This window comes from Musa acuminata, chromosome BXJ2-1 (genome assembly GCF_036884655.1).
Source record: "Musa acuminata AAA Group cultivar baxijiao chromosome BXJ2-1, Cavendish_Baxijiao_AAA, whole genome shotgun sequence".
In the NCBI taxonomy this organism is placed as follows: Eukaryota; Viridiplantae; Streptophyta; class Magnoliopsida; order Zingiberales; family Musaceae; genus Musa; species Musa acuminata.
Window position 1 is genome coordinate 5996920 of NC_088338.1, and position 17660 is coordinate 6014579.

At 35.1% G+C, this 17660-nt stretch overlaps 3 protein-coding genes across 17 annotated transcripts; all 3 read right to left on the bottom strand.

Annotated features, from left to right (window-relative positions):
• Window positions 1-225: 225 nt before the first annotated feature.
• On the bottom strand, window positions 226-3908 carry LOC135598626 (mediator of RNA polymerase II transcription subunit 11-like). Of its 6 annotated transcripts, none has more exons than XM_065092722.1 (4): window positions 3749-3908; window positions 3479-3595; window positions 1882-2069; window positions 226-292 (listed from the first exon to the last, which is right to left on the bottom strand). In XM_065092722.1, exons 1-3 carry the CDS (start codon window positions 3794-3796, stop codon window positions 1911-1913), a joined length of 324 nt encoding a protein of 107 aa, XP_064948794.1. In that variant the 5' UTR covers window positions 3797-3908; the 3' UTR covers window positions 226-292; window positions 1882-1910. The 6 variants fall into 6 exon arrangements, with proteins under 6 accessions (XP_064948794.1, XP_064948791.1, XP_064948793.1 ...); XM_065092721.1 differs by lacking the exon at window positions 226-292 and adding an exon at window positions 451-788; XM_065092720.1 differs by lacking the exon at window positions 226-292 and adding an exon at window positions 451-792.
• A 2422-nt stretch (window positions 3909-6330) lies between these two features.
• On the bottom strand, window positions 6331-9976 carry LOC135598627 (short-chain dehydrogenase/reductase SDRA-like). Of its 9 annotated transcripts, none has more exons than XR_010481623.1 (6): window positions 9636-9972; window positions 9431-9547; window positions 8801-8937; window positions 8027-8354; window positions 7746-7832; window positions 6331-6763 (listed from the first exon to the last, which is right to left on the bottom strand). XR_010481623.1 is itself a non-coding variant. In XM_065092723.1 (5 exons), exons 2-5 carry the CDS (start codon window positions 9515-9517, stop codon window positions 7770-7772), a joined length of 324 nt encoding a protein of 107 aa, XP_064948795.1. In that variant the 5' UTR covers window positions 9518-9547; window positions 9636-9976; the 3' UTR covers window positions 7746-7769. The 9 variants fall into 9 exon arrangements, 1 of the variants encoding a protein (XP_064948795.1); XR_010481624.1 differs by having other exon boundaries at window positions 8027-8094; window positions 8247-8354; window positions 8801-9547; window positions 9636-9969; XR_010481625.1 differs by lacking the exon at window positions 8801-8937 and having other exon boundaries at window positions 9636-9970.
• Window positions 9977-10623: 647 nt separating this feature from the next.
• LOC135598623 (RPM1-interacting protein 4-like) lies at window positions 10624-14567 on the bottom strand. 2 transcript variants are annotated; one of them, XM_065092712.1, is made up of 4 exons: window positions 14338-14567; window positions 11286-11705; window positions 10978-11190; window positions 10624-10898 (listed from the first exon to the last, which is right to left on the bottom strand). In XM_065092712.1, exons 1-4 carry the CDS (start codon window positions 14341-14343, stop codon window positions 10863-10865), a joined length of 675 nt encoding a protein of 224 aa, XP_064948784.1. In that variant the 5' UTR covers window positions 14344-14567; the 3' UTR covers window positions 10624-10862. The 2 variants fall into 2 exon arrangements, with proteins under 2 accessions (XP_064948784.1, XP_064948783.1); XM_065092711.1 differs by lacking the exon at window positions 14338-14567 and adding an exon at window positions 14099-14306.
• Between the last annotated feature and the right edge of the window lie 3093 nt (window positions 14568-17660).

The following is a 17660-nucleotide window of genomic DNA, read 5'->3' on the forward strand; positions in this document are numbered from 1 at the left end:
ACATAACGTCTTCAAAATTGTTATATGATATTTCAAATCGTTAAATGAAAATTATGATTACCTTCATATTTTTTATGGCTGATAATAAGAATTTTCTCATTTATAGTATACAGAAATAATTATGCATCATTTGCATGGCTTCCAAGAAATCATATATCAATTTTCCTATGGCACATTGACACTCAGAATTAAACCTAACCATGAGAAGAAGGTAGACAAGATGTGGCTGACCTGATCTGAGTTCCCTTGTGTCTCCATCATGCACTGGATTCTTTGATTGCATTTGGAGAACCTGCACCATGTAGCAACTTAATGAAACAAAACAGTCAAACCAACTTTGACAGGACCTTACTACATTATTCTACTTGCTTGTTGATGGGCATATCAACCCATCTCTACATTCCTATTTGGAATCTCATAAACATGCATATCTGTGCCAATGAATTCGTGTATGGTAATGCCAAAACTAACCTATGCAATTTTGTGCAAAGAGAATACAATTTGGTACAGTTTATCTGTATCTAATTTCTCCAATACAGAATACGTAAATATAGGCAGAGATTTTACTGTCAAGAAAGTCGAACAAGGCATAAGCATGTCCACAACATTAGCGACAAGCAGTTTTACAAATGCTGTTTTGAATGTTTAGTCATCTGAAGGAGCTATCTCTATCAATTCATTAATCGGATCTTTGTGGAAGACCAAAGAGAGATGCATAAGCTTCATTCACATGCTGCTATTTCTCTTCTAGTTCCCATGGCTTGCCTACATCCTGAGAATATTCACAGCTGCCTAAACAAGGAAACCAATGAGGATCCCTAATAAGCAAATAGTTGCATATGATAAATATACTTTTAATATGAACTGAATCTGGCTCCTGGAAAATCATGTGATCACAATGTATATTGAAGAAAGCAAACATTGATATTAAACAAAACAAAAGGTGTTCTCATTAACCAGGTTTACAACATAGTTTCCATGTTCAATAACAAAGATGTCAAACAATCAACTGGAAGATCATTTTTGATGTTCTTGATATGTACATTATTAGTATCAAAGGTCCAAACTTTTGGGGAGGATCCAATAACCTCTGAATCCATTGAACTCAGTTAGCTCATAATGGACAACCAGCTAAAGCAAATTAACCTGAACAGGATTCATCTTAGGAAAAAAAACAGGTCACCTTGTTTGTGCAACTTCTATTGGTATAAAAAGGGTAAATATGATTTGCAGATAAGTATAATGACATGTTTCAGATAGCACTGAATGTCAAAAAAGGCATCTTAGCAATCGTGTGCCATCAAGAATGGCTAAATTGTATCTGGCATATGGTTATAGCTCTGACCTTTTAGTGCCTCAGGAATGCAATTTATATTCTATTTGTAGAAACTGCTGCAACTCACCAGATAAATGTTGGTCCTTTAAATAAAGGCACTTCATGAAGTTCAGCCAGTTTCCCATTATGCTATATATAACAATAATTTATGCATGAAAAACAGATCAGACAAAAATGTTCTCAAAGCAGATTCTGCATATAAAATATGCATTCTATGAAAGAGTTTTGTCGTGAAAACACAAGTTCTAAAGTATAATAGGCAACACAGGCTACTCCTTGAGATGATGAATATAGGGAAGGAAATAAAGTTATGTTCTTCGGTGTAGCACATTAAAACATCAAATCAATTTGATCTATGTATCCAGTCTACACCTTGAGGCAAAGATAGCAAGAAACAGATTCGAAAAGCAAGTCCTTCATATTAATATCATGGTATTCAACTATACATTACATTGTTACTGTATCATGAGACTTATCTTAAAGTTATATGCAGTCCAATCGCAACAAATCACTGTGGGGATGATATAAATGGTAAATATGCTTACCGCATTGCTTGTGCAATTCAATCTTTGTACTAGTTGATGCTTTCTTTGATGTCATCCAACTGCTCGATGATGTATTCCAATTTCTTGGAGCAGATCTCGTTAGAAATTCTGGCACTATAGTCGCATTTCTCAAATGGACGATATTCACAAGCACTCTTAATTTCTTCACGAAGTGTTGTCTGGATTTCCTGTTCCAAAAACATTCTATCAACTTTGTAAGCGGTCTACTTATTTGTCAAAAATCACAGAAAATTTTAGTAATTGCAGAATAAACACTGAAGATTTGAATGACAGGATCCATGACAGGATGTCGATAACATAGGATCTGTGCCAACTGGCACAAACCAGGCACAGCACAGAGGATGTACAACACACCTTGGGCATCTTGGGCATTCCCATACTGGGACTTGCCAGAACAAGTAGGAAAATGTTGGAATGTTTTTGGTGCAATCTTTAAAGAGAATTTTCAGTTGTATCACTAATTTTGTATATGCAGTGTATATCTTGATCTGTGATGCACAAACCTTGGAAGGTTAACCTCTTCATGAACAGTAAAGAAGAAGATTTTCTTAAAAGCACATGCAATGTTACACATATATTTATAGGAATTAAAAAATGGATAAGCATCCTCTTTAAGTAGTGAATCCTTTTCTTGATGTTCTATTTGATAAAAGTATTAGTGATAGGAGACCTATAGATGCTACAGTTAAAAGATGTGAAACTATTAATATTAGTTGTGCGAGTAGAGATAGAGGAAGATCTATAAATACTTTATTAAAAATTATAAATAAATATTTAAATACTCATAATTAAACTAGGAATATGACGTTTTTATGGAGCTTAATACTAGTAAAAGATCCATGTAGCCAACTCTAAATAGTTGGGACCCTACTGACCTTGTTATTGTTTGAGAACATATGTATGAATTAATTAACAAAGAAACTCCACAGAGACAATGTCCACTCACATCTGTAACACATGGATCAGCTACAATTCTTCAACTCTATAACTTTTAGCATTATCCAAGGACACATGCTGTTAGATCAGTAAACCAGATAAGTTTATCCTACACATCTATGAACAAAAAAAAAGCAGGAGGAGGAATAACATGGCTTCAATTTGTTACAGTAAGGTCAGCTACCATTAAATTTTCAGATAAGTAGTTTTGGTCATTGAACAGCATGGAACCAGAGATGACAATGAAAATTTGGAGATGGTGACATATTAAATCCCACAACGAGATGCGCACCCCTCAACCATGAAATATTTTTCGCCCAAGTGTTGGGCTTGTGTCTAAAAGGAGGATTACCAAAGCTCATTGCTTCTAAAGATTAAAAACACACTCTCTTTGGCATTTTGACAAGCGATTCATGGGCAAGTCCATTATCTTGAATAAACGACACAATCCACACCAGAAACCTATTCATAAAACACAACCATCCCATAAACATGATTTCCGAAAACCTCTGTCTATACCTACGACTGCACATAGCATAAAGATCATTTACAACCCTCGGTAATCTTACCCGCCTTAAGCGTCGGTATCAGGAGAACGAAGACGTTAGCGGGGGGAGAGAGAGAGGACAGAGAAGGTAACCTTGATGGACTGCATGAACTCACGGCAGTGAACGGCGAGAACGTCGGCGCGGGGCCCGGTCGAACTGGCGAGCTCGTCCATGACAGATCCGGCGAGCTCCAGCACGCGCACTATCCGCTGATGGCGGCGCCAATCCAAGCCAGCCCCCAAAATAAAAAGAAAAAGGAAGCAGCACCGGCAAAGAGAGAAAGAGAAGGTGAGAGCAGCGTCACCAAAGGATCTGATACGGTGGGAAGAAGGGGATGGGAGAAGAAAGGGGTCAAAGCCAACCTTCTCGACGTTGTGAAGGCGTTGCAGAGAAGTCTGCTGTGGATCCATCTTCGCAGCAGAAGAGGCGGGTTCGGGGCGAATAAGCTCACAGTGCCGTGACGCTAACAGAATGAGATCGATCGGAGGGAGGAAGGAAAGGCAGTTAGACCGTCCACAGCTGCGAAAATAGCATATCGTCCCTTATATATATATATATAATGCCTTTATATTTAGTTTTTATCAAGATTTTTTTTAAAGATTCTAATAATATGCTTCTACAGAGCTATTTCATATCACATATTGACATGTCCGATCCAATTTGATTATTTGAATCAGATGGAGTCCAATCGTAACAAATCGAATCAGACATTATTGAATCTATGAACTAAGAATAATCAGGATATTTTCATCAAATCAATTCATTTTTTTTAAAAAAAATACTAGTATATCAATCTAAAATATTTAGTGTTATTTAAAAAAAAATATGATTTTAGGGTAAATAAACTTTGAAAGAGAATATTTTGGGTTGAATCGATGTAACCCATTAATTTTTTTTTATCAAATTTATCTAAACTTCTTCGGAAAGACTAAGGTGAGATTATAATTAGTTTAGTATCATTTTTTACAAATTTAGTGATTAAATTTTTAAATAGAATATTTTTAGGTTGAATATATGATGAGTGTAACTATTTGAATTTTCGCTAAACCTATCCAAATTTCTCTTGGACTACTAGGGTGAGACGCTAAGATAATATTATCACTTTTTTTATGAATTTAGAATGATTAATTTTTAAAATATAATATTTTTATGTTGATTCGATCAAGTGTAACTCTTTGAATTTTCATCAAATTTATCAAAACTTATTATAAACTACTAGGGTAATATACTAATATATATATATATATATATATATATATATATATATATATATATATATATATATATATATATTTTTATTTAAAGTGAATAATTTTAAAATAAAATATTTTTGGATTGAATTTATAATCATGAGTAACTCAAGTTTGTTTGAAACTTCACCCGACAAATACAAACTTATCATAAACTACTAGGGTAAGATATTAATATATTATTATCATTTTTTATTTTTGTATAAATTTAGGATGATTAATTTCTGAAATAAAGTATTTTTATGTTGAATTATAATCGAGAATAACTCTTGAATTTTAACCAAACCTATCCAAACTTCTCCTGAACTAATAGAATAAGATGTAATATGTTATTATTTTTATTTTTATATAAATTTAGGATGATTAATTTTTAAAATAATATATTTTATGTTAAATATGTGATAGAGTATAACTTAAGTGTAATTTGAATTAATTTTCATCAAACTAATTTAAACTTCTTAAATTGTGAGGAATGGAAGTAGGAGGGAGGGAATAGTGGAGGAGGAGTAGAAGGAAAAAGAGAATGATGAGGAGGGGACGATGGAGGTAATCTAGGCTCATGTCAAACAATTTAGTTTACCTCAAATAATCTAGAGTCAGATCAATGAACATCGATTATTTTTTATTTATTTTATAAATGATATTTTGATTATAGTATGAAAAAAAAGACATCCATTTATCATGGACTTATCTGATTTTATTTAAGTTGTGCGATATTCTTTCGTATCTATCCTTAAACGGTCAATCTCTTTGAAACTTCATATGATCCCTTAAGAACCTACAGAAGAAAAGATGAGTTAGAAAAAATATTTAACTTGGGATCCACGAGCAATCGTGTTAGCAAACACTTGAGAAGCATTGCAAATTATAAACATGGGCTTCGCAATCTTCGAACAATCAGCACGACAAAAGGTTTAAGGTGATCTATCGTGATCCAAAGTCCCCACAAGTGCCCACATGATACTATTGCGAAATAAGATAGTGAACCAGCCCTAGACACAACCCCAAAGGCCCATCCAGTCATATGCCACCAAGTAGCTCTTGAGTGTTATTTTAACTGACATTTCGCACCACTCTATAGAGTTAGAAAACCCTCAAAATAGTTGCTTGGATAGCTTATTTCCAGACAATTTTATCTCTACGTGATAACCGGACATAATTTATGTTTACAAGCTTGAAACAATCATAAAAGCCAACCAAACTAAGGTTGCAAAACCTACTGCAAATCTTCTATATGATTGTAAAGTATAAATAAAACTAAAAAATACGGATATATATGAGCATTATATTAAATATCTTATTTATAGTTTTGTTCGTGATACTTTGGTAAATTTCATTGGAGGCTTTCTCTCTCTCTCTCTCTCTCTCTCTCTCTATATATATATATATATATATATATATATATATATATATATATATATATATATATATATTCAATTATTTAACTTATATATATATATATCAATAAAATCATATTAAATTATCATTTTTTATTGATAAGTTAGTACTTCGTTTTCCTAAAGTTAAATTCATAAAGATAAAGATTATTAATTCCTTTGTAAATAAATTCATTTAGAGATTCAATGTCATTATTGTGATGGCAGAGATTTTTGTTAACTACAGTGTTATATCTATAATTTTTAAAATTTTATAGGACTACATATGTTCAAGTAAATCTAAGAACAAACACAAAATCAATGATTAAAATAAGGTGAATTCTCATAAGAAGCTATTGGCTTCGACGTTTTTTTCCCAAAAAAAGGTTACAGTTATGTTTGACCACAGCATTTGATGGTAAACACAACTCAATTTCACTAAGCAGGCACAAAATAAATTCAATATCTCCAACTTCAGATGGTTGAATGATTTATTACAGCTTGTCTAACTCTGCTCTGCCTACAAAATGATGTTCTTGAGACTCGGCATGTGTTGGCAGCAGCAACAAATGATCATCACAGGGTGAAGTCTGGGAATGGATTATAGCCTGGAAGGCATCCCTCCGGCAACCACAAGTGTTTCTCCAGGAATGTTGGATGAATCATCAGATGCCAGAAAGGCTGCGGCAGAAGCCATGTCTTCTGTAGACCCGGGCCTCTTAAGCAAAGTCTTCTCCTCTCTGGTTTTTCTCTGCATATAAACGTGTTTACTTTTGGTGAAGATCGAATAAACAAGAATTTAATGAAGACGACAAAGTCTTGGATATTTCTAGACAGCAAAACTGACATAAAATGGTCCTTATCAATAATATAAGTCAGATGAAAATTACATACAAGTGCAGTACTTTCTCAAATAGCAATAATAGAGTCCTATGAGTTCAATATCTAAAATAAGAAAAGAAGAAAAAAGCAAAGTAGAAATAAAAAGACTATACTGAACTTCTCATCAGAACACTTACGAGATCTTCAATGCCAGTCATAAGACTTGACTACCCTTGATTTGGGTCCTTTGGACTATCTAGACCTAAAGTACTCCAGACTATAGGTGATTTACACAATCAGATATCATGCCTATTTATAGACATACTACGCTACGTTAAACTATGCTAAGATTATCTTATATTATCATATTCACATTTATTTGATTTTATTAAAACTTTATTACCTCATCAAACTGGCCTAAAACTCAATCCTACAAGATAAAACTCTTAAAATCTCTGCAAGAGATATTACTTTAAATGTCACAAGATGTACCCAAGATTGTTATACAAATGCCAATCAATTGCAAAGATGGACCATAAAAGCCATAATCAGAAGTTTTCTGACATCAAAAAATAACTAACTTTTGGTCACTTGAGAAGGCTATAACATAGATGTAGACGAGATTGAGTAATGTACTTCTGCGCTATCATTTAGATGATTTGGATGGTCTTAATATGAACCTATATAAGCAGATGTGGCTTAAACTTGGTAAATTCAAGTTCTGTCAACAGATCAGAAAGGCAAGATCCTAAGGGACAAGGATAGGTAACAGTGTTCAAAAACTACACCAACATGCAACTTGTCAAGCACAAAGAAGATTTTTGTCAAATTATCTTGAAAATCAAATTAGCTTAAAGTGCATGAGCAAAACAGTAAAAAGAGGCAATCAACAAGAAGTAGAGAATGCATACGATGGCATCATTTTCGTGATAAAATCAGCAAAATGTGTGGGCACAAATCCAGGAGCTATACAGTTCACTCATCTCAGCAGCAAGAGCCTGCAAGAAATTTAGAACAGAATATCATGTACAACTGCATAGTCAAGCCAGCAGTAACACATACTTCTACTATATTCCAAAACATAGTCAAGCCAAAAGTAATCTGAATCAGTCACAAGGGAAAGATTAATCGAAAAAAGTGTACTATCACTCCACCATATAATGCACAGTACATAAAGTAATCTGATACGTGCCTTAGTAAGCTCGAGAAGAGCAGTCTTTGTGACACCATACATGGCCATGGATGACTGCGGAAGATAACCTGCAATTGAAGATATAAGGATGCCGGATGATCCCATCTTCAAGTAAGATGCAGCAGCTTGCAAAAGACATGAAGTTAATATTCTCAAATAAGGCTAAGTGAAACCCCATTAGCATATAAATTATCTGCAGAATAAGAACTGAGAAATTCACACTGATCTCCCAAAGTTTATCAAGCACTGACGCTCTGGTATCCAGAATGTTATCCACTGATGGATTAGCAGCAGCATTCGACACAACTATGCCTATGTGACCATATTTCTCAACAAAAGCAAAATATGTTTATGCAATTCTGTAATCTAATAGAAAATGGCAAACTGGATATCATGTCACTCCTTTAGAATAAGTATTCAAAGCCAAAATCCAAAATCCAAAATCCAAAGAAAAACGGCCTCAAAAGTTAAATCAAGAATTTTGGAATGAGGAAAAGACTATCAACCTAATCAATGCATAAAATGCAAGGAACACTCAATTTTTTGGAAAAGAAAGATTTTATTTATTTGGTGTCTGAACTCCAGATATTTGTTCAAACGGTATCAATGCGAACTTCCAACATACCATCAACTAGCTAACATGATGGAGGCTGAAAATTGATCAAGTATATCTTCTCACCAATGCCCTACTTCTCTCCAACTAGCCCATCATTGACAATATAAGGAGTCCATATGTTAGTTTCAGCAGCGTAATCTAGCCACAAAGACACAGACCTAATGATACAAAACCAGGCATTGACTTGACAAACACCACCCTCTTCTTTTGTCCAATTTGATTTGATCTTGGCCTCCATCTGCTGGATTCCTCTCGCCTCCTGGGTGCATCAGGATGCTACACTCCAAAGCATATTCTAGACAAATGACACCGAGCTAATGAGAGAGGCAACAAAAGCAATTCAGAGGGGTTCTCCATTGCAAATAAAAGTGTGCATGGATCAGCAATTAAAACCACAAATCCCATCAAATTCATCAATTCTCTGTTGATGGCTAACAACATCCTGTCTAAGTTGGTTCAGTCCAAGAATCTGGAAAGTTCCATAGTTGTTGGTGGTCAGCTGATCAGATTAGAAAAAGGATCATGCTGCTGTTCTAAGGCCTGTCTTATTTGCTCATGAGTGTCTTAAGCAAGGTAAAAGCCTAAGGCGCCAAAGTGTCTGGCAGTGACAGCTCTGAATTTTGCATGACGGTGTTGTTCATCAACATCAAAGAATTTTTGGCGCCTTTTCCCGAAATTATTCTCTGTCTCTTTCTCTCTTCTCTACTTTTGTCCAATCTACAAAACTTTATTGCATCTTCAAGCTTTCTCTTCCTTGTACTTCGTTTCTTAGGAGGAGAAGCGCTCACCTGGACGGTCTTCTCGATGAGATCGTGCCGGTGATGGGGATTCGAAACGTGGCAGACCACCCCCATCACCTCGATTCCCTTCGACATCAGCTTCTCCACCGCCTCATCGACGTTCCTCTGATCGTGCCCCAAAACAATGACAACATCGACAGACCATCAAGGACGAAGTTTTGGACAGAAAAAGGAGAAGGGAGGCGGAGCGGACCTGCTTGCGGGAGGAGACGACGACGGCAGCGCCTTCGAGGCCCAATCGCTAGGCGACAGCGAATCCGATCCCTTCCCCTCCATCTCGCTCCAGTCGGCGAGCGAACGAGGAGGAGGGACAGGCGTATCGACGTTTATGGTGAAAGAAGATGACTCCTTTGTCCGCAACGCCTTGAATACATATCCTAAGCACCGTAATTACCCACTCGAGTGAAAAAGAACAGACGCTAAAATAGAATTAAAAGATAATTTCGTAATCTTATTCTTATCGGTCAAATAAAAAAAATAAAAAGAGTGAAAAAATATTCAATTGATTTTTTTTTAATACGTTCGTAAGTTTTAATGAAAAGTGAAATACTTAATAAAAAGGATCTCTCTTATAATCCTATCTCCTCCGAACTATTAATTTTATTATTATTTTTTTTATAAAATTTATAATAAAAATTAATATCAATAAAAATAATATTATAAAATTATCATTTTAACCTTGTTTTGATGTCATTTTCTACATTTGATAGCATACTCGATATTTTCACACTGACATAAGTAAAATTAAAATTAAATATTTTACTTTCATAAATATAAAGATCTGAATGTTTTTTCTTTAATCCTCTAAATAATAACATATATATATATATATATAGTTTTAATAAGAAAGAAACTATCAAGGAAAATCAACTTCTGTTTTGTTTCCACATCATCGGATGATAAATAAAAAATAAAAAATGAAAATATAGATTTATTTTATTCTAATTAGATATTAGTCCCAAGAAAACTTGAGATACTAAAGATATAAGAATTGAGATATTAAAGATTACTAATTATAGAAAATAATATATAATTATTTTAATAATTGATGGGATGAGGAGATTTATTTTTTCTTTAATCCCCAAAATAATAGCATATATAGATAATTTTAATAAGAAAGAAATTATCAAGAAAAATCAACTTCTGTTTTGTTTCCACGTCATCGGATGATGAATAAGAAATAAAAAAGGAACATTGGAAATATATATATATTTATTTTATTCTAATTAGACATTGGTCTCAAGAAGACTCTGACCCCATAAAAATAAATGAAAAGCAACATCCATTCACAGTGCACATATTCAAGAAGAAGAACCATTCTTGCTGAAAGGAACAAGCTGAACAAATCAAACAAATGCGTCGAAAAATCGTTCGATGTAATGCATCACGGAGTTGAAGATGGACCATTTGGAATTCCGGATCAGTATCTGACGTTTGGACGCAGGCAAGGGAACAGCTGCAAGACGAGATGAGGAAGAAAGCAGTCAGTAATCAGAGAGTGCACCAGCCGATTGATTGCGGAGCTCGAAACCTACCGCGGTCCAACAGGAATCGTCGTTTCGGTACGCCTTCTCGGCGGTGGCTGGAGATCGCGTTGGTTGGACAGGAACTGTGGGCTGATGAGCTGCGGTGCTCGCCTTCTTGTCTTCTTTAACTTGGTTGAAGATGACTGTGTAACCTGGAGTAAATTTAGGATCGGTTGCATCCCATTCACCGAACTTGGGCACCGCCGTGGCTCTCTGCCGTCCCTGTCGCCACCAAAAGCATGCAAGAATCACAACCAGAACCACAGAGACATCAGACAACATCATGAAACGTGAAGATTCAATCTTGGAAGTCTTACGGCTAGGCCTCCACGAGCGTTTCCTGCTCTGCTAGGTGATACCGGCGACGGAGAAGGGATGTAGCCGACTTCTCCTGGATTCCTGCGTGCCGCTGCATGGTTTCTACCATATCGGTCCACGGTGGTTCTCTGGCTGCTGTTTCTGGACTGCGGCGGAACTGGTGCATATCCTCCTTCAAGTTGTCGTTCTTCCCTGCCATTGTTTGGCTTCGGCTGCGGATTCACCGGGCCTTGTTTAGGATATGGATATGAGGGTTCTGCAGCCAATGCCCCAGGCTTGTGGAGCTCCGGGCTCTGCTCAGGATCATTAGGATTGACAATGTTTGATCCAGTAGCTTTCCCCTTGCGTGCCGTTTCGAAGTATGTCGTGTAGGCAGCGTTTTGGTTCCAATCACCAAAACGTGGAACATGTCCCCGTTGCTGCAAGATAGAAACAACAATGTAGAACTTTTATTATCCACAGAACTATGGCAGTGTTCTAGTTCTGATTCTAGTATGATGTTGAGCTAGTTTTGCTTGATACAGCATGAAGATGAATCACATTTAATTGAGGCATTGTTTTAGTGCCACAGTTAAATCAATGAAATGAATGATGCATCAATATAATTGTGAGAAAAATAAAAATGACCTTCATACAGAGCACATTGGCACACAAGCTTCAAGGCATGGCATCTTGCAAAAGAAACAAGTAATGAGTTACATGCTCTTTATGGGTTGTAGGCTCATCATTTGAAGAACTAATTTGAACTCTCTCAACCATCTCAACAATATATACTCACAAGTTGATTTGAATGTTTCAAGATTACTAAGACAAGACCAGATCATTTTAGTTGGACATTCTCGGAACAATGATCTTAAAGAACTTCATCAAACATCTCAACACTAATTCTCAACAACTTTTCGAGTTCTTTTCCATATGAGGAACCAATGAGAAAATATTATCATACAAGTTGAATAAAGTAATTTGGACACTTCATCATTCAATTTGCTTATGCAGCATCTGTTTTTAATGGGCATAACCTGAGAAATACACAATTAAGTCTCCATTCATTAGCACTCAAAGCAATTACATAAATCTAAATTCACCCATTTGTCGGGACTCTTAGTTCTTCTCTTTTGTTATGGAGCCTACTAATAGCTCCAGAATAATTGACATTAGACCTCGTAAAAGCAGTAAGATCAGTCTTCTTCGATGACAAACAACAAGAATAACAAGCCATAATGTCCCAACTAGTTATTACAGATAGACTTACAAGAACCTCTTGTTATTCAGACAAGTCTGACTCTACCATGATGGATCACTCAAATTTTATCCATGGATCAGATAGACTTACAAGAGATGCAAGTCCAGAATCATGAAAGAAAGCAATAGTGATTTGCATATAAGATGAATGTGGAACAACGAATACCAATTCCCGGTAATCTTAACACTAAAGTGTTGGAAAAAAGAACCACTTTACACTAAACTAACTTGATATAACAAAATGTCAAATACTTCACTCTTAGCTAACCAGTTGTCTTCAAGAACACCTTAACCAATGATGCAACTGTAGTTCTTGTACACCAATGTATGAATCTACATGATTCTCGTAGGCACCTCTTTCATGCCATTCAAGTGCCTATGTAAGGGATGATTTGATTAGACCATTCTTCTCCATCTAAAACAAAGACTGTCCAAGCAGAATCATGAAAATGTCATTTCAATTAGCTTGATCTCATTTAGAACATACTTCCTCCCTCCAAATAATATAGATTATGCATACCATCGTATTATTATATATATGATCAGAGATATTGCACTGCAGATACAGATGATTCAATCTTGAAAGTCTTCACATAAACTGTCCCTTTTTCATTGCAACTTTCTAATGTCCAACATCCAACTCAATGTGAGTTTGCAATCACCAACCAGGAAAAAAATGCAAAATCTCACAAATTCAGCTTCCTGTTCATGGTATGATTTCCTAAAACCAGCTAGACAATAGTATGATTCATTAATCTAACAAAGTCATGAAAAAGCTATTTAGCTGAACCTGTATGAACAATTTGACCATGCACAGGGTTGGCCCTCAGTCACCATCTGCTGATCTGTAGTTGCAGCTACTTCTTGCCCCACCAACTATTTAAGTAGTGGCCAATAGAAACTTTGTCTCTTAAAGACCTCTAAAATACATTACCAACAATTCATTATAATAAAACAAACATAGAGTTTCTTTTTATTTTATTAACATCAAAAAATTAAAGTCCCAATTATTCTGTGGCTATTGACCATTATCTTTACCAATTCAAAGTCAACTTTAAGGCATTTGCTACTCTACCTGCTCTGCAACTTGATGTAACATCTAATACCTTTGAATCCTAATCATTCATAAAATAAATGAAGTCAATTAAATGGTTTGGTAAAACTTCTTCAGTAATGGATGGGCATGTTCATGCCCAAGTTGCCAAAGTAATTAGATTTTTATTTCAGAAAATGAATGTTTGATGGCAAGGAGATCAAAATACAAGCAGTTTCATGCATGAGGAAAAGAACCGATGAACACATAATTTTAGGAATATGTGAACAATAGGCTGCTAACTTAAAAGGCAATCAAGAAACAAACACTAAAAAGAGCATGAAGTATCCTTTAAATCGAAGGAACAGGACAGTAATGATGCCAAATCAACATGAGAAGACCCAAAGAATTGATATTATTCTTGACCTAGCAACCTTTATACAACCAACGACTCCCCAATCCATCATCAACACCCCAAGATAAGAAAGAATAGACATGAAGAGCATTCCAATATGCATAGAGCAGCACAAGAATTACCAAAAGAACACGAAAGTCGAGTGTTTGGTACCAAATCCCAAAAGCAAAGAGACACAGAGAGAGAACACAAGGTAAAGGTAAAGCCAGATTCAAGTGAAATCCCTCTCTGAGACAGACAAAACTCATCGATATCCCAACTAACGGAATCGAGCTTCGATAATAACATCACGGAAGAAAGTACTAGTTTACAGGCAAATCAAAGCAATCGAAACATCCAGTGCATAAAACTTGGGACTCACAGCCATGCCGACGCGAGAAGAGGAGGTGTAGATGTTGGTGCAGAACAGGAGGGGGAGGAAATAGAGAGGATGGCTGTGGCGATTGTGGAAGAAAGCGTCAAATGAGAACGCACGCCGACGGTGTCCATGCTCGTACTCTTCAGATTACGTGAAGACACGGCGAGCAGCCCTCACGCGACCGAGCCAACGCATGCCCGTTTGGTCGTAGTCGTGCCGGCACACGACTTGGCATCACGTCCGTTCGATTCGGTCAATTCCTTGAGTGGTTCATAGTCTCGTATTGTATATCACCAAGTCATTCACTTATCCTCTCTCTCTCTCTCTCTCTCTTATTTATAAATGTATTTTGAAATTAATTTTACATAAAAAAATCAAAATTTAATGTTGATAAAAGGGACTAAATTTGTCAAAAAAAAATTAAAAATAAAAATATTTTATAAAAATAATTTTTTTTACAAAAGATTAATGATGAATACGAGTTCAGAAATTTATGATAAGAAATTAAAATATTTATCAATTAAATTAGCTAGTACCTCCGAGAAAATAAGATTTATTGTAACAAAGGAAAAGGAAATCATCTCATGAATATGATTCAATAATTTGATAGATTAATTATAATAACATACATACTAAATATTTATGTCAGACGCTACTCTTTGATCAATTATTTTTATCTCTGAATAAGTTATATAAATATACGTGGGCTTTGATTACCAAGGAAAAAAATTAATTTTCTATATTAATGATTGCTTAATTTGTCAAAAGAATATTTATAAAACAAGAAAAAAACACAATACATTATATAATAATAATAATATCTCCTGAAATATATGCATATCCTAAACCACCCAACCCAAATGTCCTTTCTATTAATATGCACATGTAAAGTAGGTTCATGAAAATTAAATATGGGAAGACCAAAATTGCAACAATAATTACACCTTATCTAATTAATTGAAATCTCTTGTGGTTGTACCAAAAGTCAGTAATTACCAAAACATCAGCTATTATTGTGCTTGGTTGGATCGATATATTTTTGCATAGTTGAATCAAATAATTGGGAATAATAAAAAATTATTATTATTATTTAGGCTAAATCATTTTTTTAAACTCACAATGTTGTAGCTCTTACAAAATAACAAATAATAATTTATTTAAACGTTCAAATAATAACACATCTACACTAATAACACCCATTAAGTAGGTGTGTTGAAAACGAACCAAAACCAATTCATCAATAATTTAATTTTGAAGATCTTAAACAATTCTGATTCAATTATATTAATATTGACAAATGATGTGAGCTTAATTTTATAAATTATATTAATTTTATTATATAGACTCAATTAAACCAAAATTTCAATTCGATTTAATTGTACCAAATCAATTTATTTAAAATATATATATTTTTAAAATATAAACCTAGTAATTAAATAGAATTAATTAATTTTAGATAGATCTGAATCGATTCCCATTCGAACCTATTTTGATTGAACCAAACCAAATCGATTTGGTTAGAACCGGTTCGAAAACCCAGGCTTCATCAAACACCCACCAAAACCTTCTTCCAGCTCCCAGCAGTAGATCAAACCAGATGCAGCAAACAGATGCCCTTCTGATTCATGCAGCAACAAGGATTTGATCTCACCAAAAAAAGTTGTAAGCTTTTAACGACTAACAATAATGCTAAAACTGGAAGCCACTATTTGAAATGAGAGTGCAATTTGGTTGCTTTCTCACCCACCATGACTTCTGAATTCTACAATCTGATTCACCATGGTTTGGTCTAACCACTCCATCTGCCTGCTTCAGAAACTGGAAAGGCCAGACTTCCACAACACCCCAAAGTCTGATATCAATCTCTGTCCATCACTCAAACACAAAAGAATCATATGCATATTCCATACCATACTGTGGGTTAAGAAAGAAGCAAACAGTAATTTTTTTTCATGTCTCACTAAAACAATCACCAAATAGAGAATATAGTACCAATTGGAAACTGAAGAGACTGTTGAGGTACAAATGATAATTCATATGAGAATATGATGATGCTTAACATGCATTGACCAAACCATTTTCCTCCAACTCAACCAACATAAAAGATTAAAACAGTAAGTGGACAATGATAGAGCTGAACCTCATTTCTGGTTAATCAACTGATGGTAAACCTCAGTTGGATGCCGACATCCATCATTTTCTACACACCCTCAGCTCAATACAACAGATGTACGAACCAGGAAAAAAGCACATGAGCAGCTCCAACTATGGAAGAAAGAAGAAAGAAGATGCATAAACTAAAATAATAAAGTTAATTCTTTGAAGGTACTAATTGGACAAGTAGAACTATTTGGACAATGAGTAAATTAAATGCCAAAAGAACTATAATGATAACTAGTGCTTGAGACATCATGGTCAATAAAGAATCCCCATGAAATGTCGCAAGCGGCAAATGCATGATAGCAAACCAAAAAGAACTAGATAAAGAATGGTGCAGAGTTAATACTATCAAGTGAATGAAGAATCAAGTGGAAAACAATGCTGTAGGATATTCATTTGAGCATTTCATATACTAATCAGCATTCAGAAAGGAAAGAACTAGAAACATGCCCGAAATTATGCTGCACATGAGGCAAGTGCAATATTTCAGTTGCATTCACCACTAGCTTAACTAAAATGAACTGTATCTGGTTACCCACAGGTTTTGGTATTTAAATAGCCAGCAATCCATGACTCTACAAAATGAAGATGCATTGCCTTTGATATACTGCCTAAACTAGTACAAGTGGGGCTGAAAAATTAAGAAGGGATGACGATCGAAACCCTCGACTAAATTCTCTAATTGTATCTCAGGATCTTTCTTCCCTGCTTTTTCACCCCTTGATAAAAGAGCATGGTAATAAACACAGATCCATTACACTATGATAGTAAAGACTAATGAATTCAATAGTGTATTCTAACTTTTGTGTCAACATCAAGCCAGTTTTTTCTAACGGAAAAAAAATAACACATTACTTTAGAAACCTATTGCAGCTTACACCCTGCTCATCCGAGCTTAACTGGTTAAAAAAAGTCTAAATCTGGACCATTTGGCAAAGGAGACAAACCAGCGAGCACATTGATGACCTTCTCTAAAAACGTGTCATCCTCCACTCAACAATTAAGTCGAGTAGAGCAAAAATCTCTGGAAGAGAGTAAAGGAGGAACCAAGGAAGGGGTTCCTCATTCAAAACCCTTACTATCCATTCACTGCCAAAATTTCATTCCCCCAAGAGCTGCCATCATGAATACATTTGCAGCCAACAAGAAGACAGCGAGCCTCGCTA